Consider the following 4,347-nt stretch of genomic DNA (forward strand, 5'->3'; position numbering starts at 1 on the left):
GTCTCGTCTGTCTTCCGTCCTTACCCCCCCTCTGTATACCCCTTCACACATATGAAGTTGGGGGTTGTTTGGTTCGCGGACAAAGTTTTACATAGATTATAGTACATGATAAAAAATTGCTGGATTACTTAGTGTATATGATCTTTTTTGGCAAATGCTTGGTTTATTGGTTAAAATTGGATACTCTCTGAACGATATAAAATCTTACAGTTTTACCTTTCCTTTTAAAGTAAATAAGAAATAGGAGGATGATATCAGGGTTTTTTTTTTTTTTTTTTTTTTTGATCTTTTAAGAGTCTCATCTCTGAAAAACTAATCCTTGATACTGTTGCCAGCAACAAAATGAGCCATATAGTACTCAAATCAACTTGCAACTGATTTTCAGTTGAACTAACATTCAATTTCGAAGACTATAGTATAGTGTATGAAAACTAGGAGTTTCAACAAAAGGAGAAAGTAATATGTTTATTTTATTCCTAATATATTCTTTTTACAGTGATACATTTGCCTTGCCTTCTATTGCTATTGAGATTTCATGACTTCTTGAGCTCCAATAATCTGGACCACCTCCTATCAATTGAAGCAGTATTCTGTTTACCCAAAGCTGCAATTATCCAATTAAAAAAGTAAAGGATGTTAATATTACATGAATTGTTATAGAAAATATATTTCTTTTTGCCAAATTGATTTCCTAAAAATTATACCAATCAAGTTTAAGTCTCGGATACGCTCTGCTCTAAAAGCTAAACTATTTAAGAACAGGAGTAACAGTGTTTCTTACGCAGTAATTTAGGTTCAGATTTCTCACATGATTCTGAACAAGTCTCCTGCAAAAATTAAGCAATGTCGATCAAATTATGCCATTTTTTTTCTCCTTTTCCCTATAAAGAAAATGGAGGGAGTATAAAGAGAACTTGTGTACTTTTACAGAGGTAGCAAGTCTAATGGTATCTTGTATTAAAGAATCAAGGTCAGCTTCAAATCCTGGTTTCACATAGATAACCTGCAAAGTGCCAAAAGGATAATTCTTATAACTTTCTTAGTTCATTAGCAAGAGAATAGAAGAGTCTTAATTTGTATAAATTCTTACAGATGGATCATCCCCACCAAGCACTGGAAGTTCATCTGTAGATCCTTTCTGTCTGCTTGATGGTAATACCCAAACTTTAAAGCTTGTATCAATCTGATCAAAGTGGAACAAATTGTTCAGATTGATCAAGGAAAAAATACGAGAAATCAAGCACAAGAATTACGGTATTTGGAATGGGGAAAAATGTTAAATTTGTCCCTGTATTATTCAAATTTGAGTAACTTTGCAATTCATTAGACTGTTGGCCTAATATCAATAAAATTGGACCTTTTATTTCTCGAACAATTTGGACACATAAAGTCTATCCATTTTGTACTGAGCACCATCAATGACAAGAACAAATACAAAATGATTTACTAATGGCAAGGTATAGATTGACCAAAAGTGTAACGGAAGAAAAAAAAAATTAAGCTTTTCGAGTAGTACAGCAACAAATTTGGAGTCCGGAGCCTAAAGGGTATAAAAATACACGGTATTTACCAAAAGGGGGTGCCCAAAAATTTATATACCAAAAGGGGTATATCGTGGGCTGATCCACGATATACCCCAAAATTTTTTTTTCGGCTGACACAAGTCAACGAAAAATTAAAAAAAAAAAAATTTAATTGTATAACGTGGACTGATCCACGTTTTACCTCTAAATTTTTTTTTTTTTTTTTTTTTTGGCGAGCACTAAAAAAAAAAATTTAGTAAACTTTTTTTTTTTGTAACACTTAGTGTGTTTTTTCATACTTTGACCAATGATTAATCGTGTGTGAAGACTCGAAACGTCAATATTTTATATAGAACGATATTTTTTTTCGCGTACAATAATGTAGGCTCAATACATCAAGGATACGTAGACGTTCGGATCGTCATTTTAGGGGTTGAAAAGGTGCCCGAAGTAAGTTTTGTTTTCTCAACATATAAAGTTGACTAAAATAACCTTACAGTCAAACACTAAGTTTTTCAAACAAAACTTACTTCGGCACCTTTTCAACCCCTAAAATGACGATCCGAACGTCTACGTATCCTTGATGTATCGAGCCTACATTATTGTACGCAAAAAAAATATCGTGTTCTATATAAAATATTGACGTTTAGAGTCTTCACACACGATTAATCATTGGTCAAAGTATGAAAAAACACACTAAGTGTTACCAAAAAAAAAAAGTTTACTAAATTTTTTTTTAGTGCTCGCAAAAAAAAAAAAAAAAAAAAAAATTAGAGGTAAAACGTGGATCAGTCCACGTTATACAATTAAATTTTTTTTTTTTAATTTTTCGTTGACTTGTGTCAGCCAAAAAAAATTTTGGGGTATATCGTGGATCAGCCCACGATATACCCCTTTTTGTATATAAATTTTTGGGCACCCCCTTTTGGTAAATACCGTGTATTTTTATACCCTTTAGGCTCCGGACTCAACAAATTTGGACCTTTATCCTTATTTACTTAAAACAACCATTCTAGTTATAACAAAGTGAAAAACAATTTCAAAATATTAAAAAGTTACGTACAAGAACGTGATAGAATACAGAGCCAGAGCTTATAAGATTTAGAGTAGTAGAAATACCTCTCTGCAGTATGGGGAAGAGCAGTTGCTACATTTTCTGGTGAAAGATGTCATAATTCTTCCATCCACCGATAGGCCGAAGCCTGCATGCTGCTCATGGATAAAGAGTTCTTGTATCAAATGCTGGTGAAACAATAATTTCATTTACCGAAACTTAAATTTCTTGAAAAAGTCAAATTTATTTTCAAACTCGATTGCAATATTAAGATACTCCTTTTTCGACTTCAAATACCTTTTTTTTTTTAACCTCAGCCATTGTCTAAACGCCTATGAAGTACATATATCTCTGAGTAATATCATCAACATAACAATGCCACTATTGGCCATGAAAATAGGATTTGACGGTATATATCAGCTTTATGAATCTTCACTGATCATATTACTTCATTGAAGCTCATCTCATGTTAATATTATGCACGTAGTCACTGTATGCATCCTCACTGTATATATTGATAGTGTAGAAAAAATTTACACTATCAGTATGCTTTAACTTGGTGTAGCATATAACCAACAACCTTTATTTTTCAGATTACTAATCCTATTATTTGTTGACGGTTGATTACTTGTAATTATTTTATAGCAATAATTCCGTTTATAAAAACTAAACTCAATTTATATATGATCAGCCTATATTTATTGAACCTCTCGTAGTTGTGGTCACAAGGGTCAGTATGTATGGTTGACATAATCAAATGGACCAATCTTTGGTGTTATTTCATGTGATAAAAAATGAGCAAAGAATAGTATGGATGAGACCTTGTGGATAGAGAGATTAATTGAAACTTGAGTATCTCTATGAACATCTTCAGCTAAATCTTCAAGTTGAAGATCTCTAAGAGAGAAAATGTAGTCACTGTTCCATTCCCCATGCCATCTGCCTTCTGAAGTAGAAATCCTCACCAAACGCTTAGAACCCCTTTGGCTTCTTTTTGTTATCTTCAACAATTGGAAATATGTAACCCAATTAAAGAAGAAAAACCACCACTTGAAGTCCATATAGAGTATAGCTTATATATCGATAACGTACTTTTTTTCTTTTACATATCAAGTTACTTTTATTTGCTGTAATGGGTGATTTATCATTTTTTATAGGTTACCAATTAATAGAGGTTTGCTACAAGAAGTTGGAAGTACCTAACTTTCGAGTGACATGATCCGAATAGTGTAAAGATTGCTTACTCTATCAGTGTATATAACAAAATAAGAAAAAGAAATACTTTATAGCTTCATTACTAGCTAGAATTACTAGAATAATAATAATAATTTACCAATGAGTAGTCATTTCCTTTTAATGAAGCTTTGGTGTTGTTGGTGGCCCTTGGGGGAAAATAGACGAAAGGTTTAGTAGGTTCTCCTCTTGGTATAGTGTTTATGCAGCTTCTTGATGATGATATCCAACTTCCAGCTTTTGCCATGTCCTTAATTCCCCTTTCTCTTACCTTATCTTCTATAGTGCTTCTTAACTCTTATGGTCTGCGTGGCCTTATTCTCACAACAGGTTGGGTAGGCAAAATAGGTGGAGATAAGATATATATTTCTTTTTCTTATTCTTTCTGGATTTTTAACTTTGATAATTTGCAAAGATATTTCTATTTCTGTAAGAATCCTAATACTCCTTTTGTTCAATTTGTTTGTTTTATTTTCCGTATAATCTATTTAAAAAATAATGGCTCATTTCTAATTTGATAACTCTTTAATTTAATAT

General features: G+C 32.2%; 1 protein-coding gene across 1 annotated transcript; it reads right to left on the bottom strand.

The window, feature by feature from the left end:
- Nucleotides 1-378: 378 nt before the first annotated feature.
- Nucleotides 379-4,138, bottom strand: LOC132033436 (large ribosomal RNA subunit accumulation protein YCED homolog 2, chloroplastic). Its single transcript, XM_059423415.1, has 7 exons — nt 3,911-4,138; nt 3,399-3,578; nt 2,643-2,732; nt 1,091-1,183; nt 923-1,003; nt 782-827; nt 379-604 (listed from the first exon to the last, which is right to left on the bottom strand). The coding sequence occupies exons 1-7, from the start codon at nt 4,055-4,057 to the stop codon at nt 534-536; spliced, it is 708 nt and encodes a 235-aa protein (XP_059279398.1). The 5' UTR covers nt 4,058-4,138; the 3' UTR covers nt 379-533.
- Nucleotides 4,139-4,347: the final 209 nt, after the last annotated feature.

This window comes from Lycium ferocissimum, chromosome 2, assembly GCF_029784015.1.
Source record: "Lycium ferocissimum isolate CSIRO_LF1 chromosome 2, AGI_CSIRO_Lferr_CH_V1, whole genome shotgun sequence".
NCBI lineage: Eukaryota > Viridiplantae > Streptophyta > Magnoliopsida > Solanales > Solanaceae > Lycium > Lycium ferocissimum.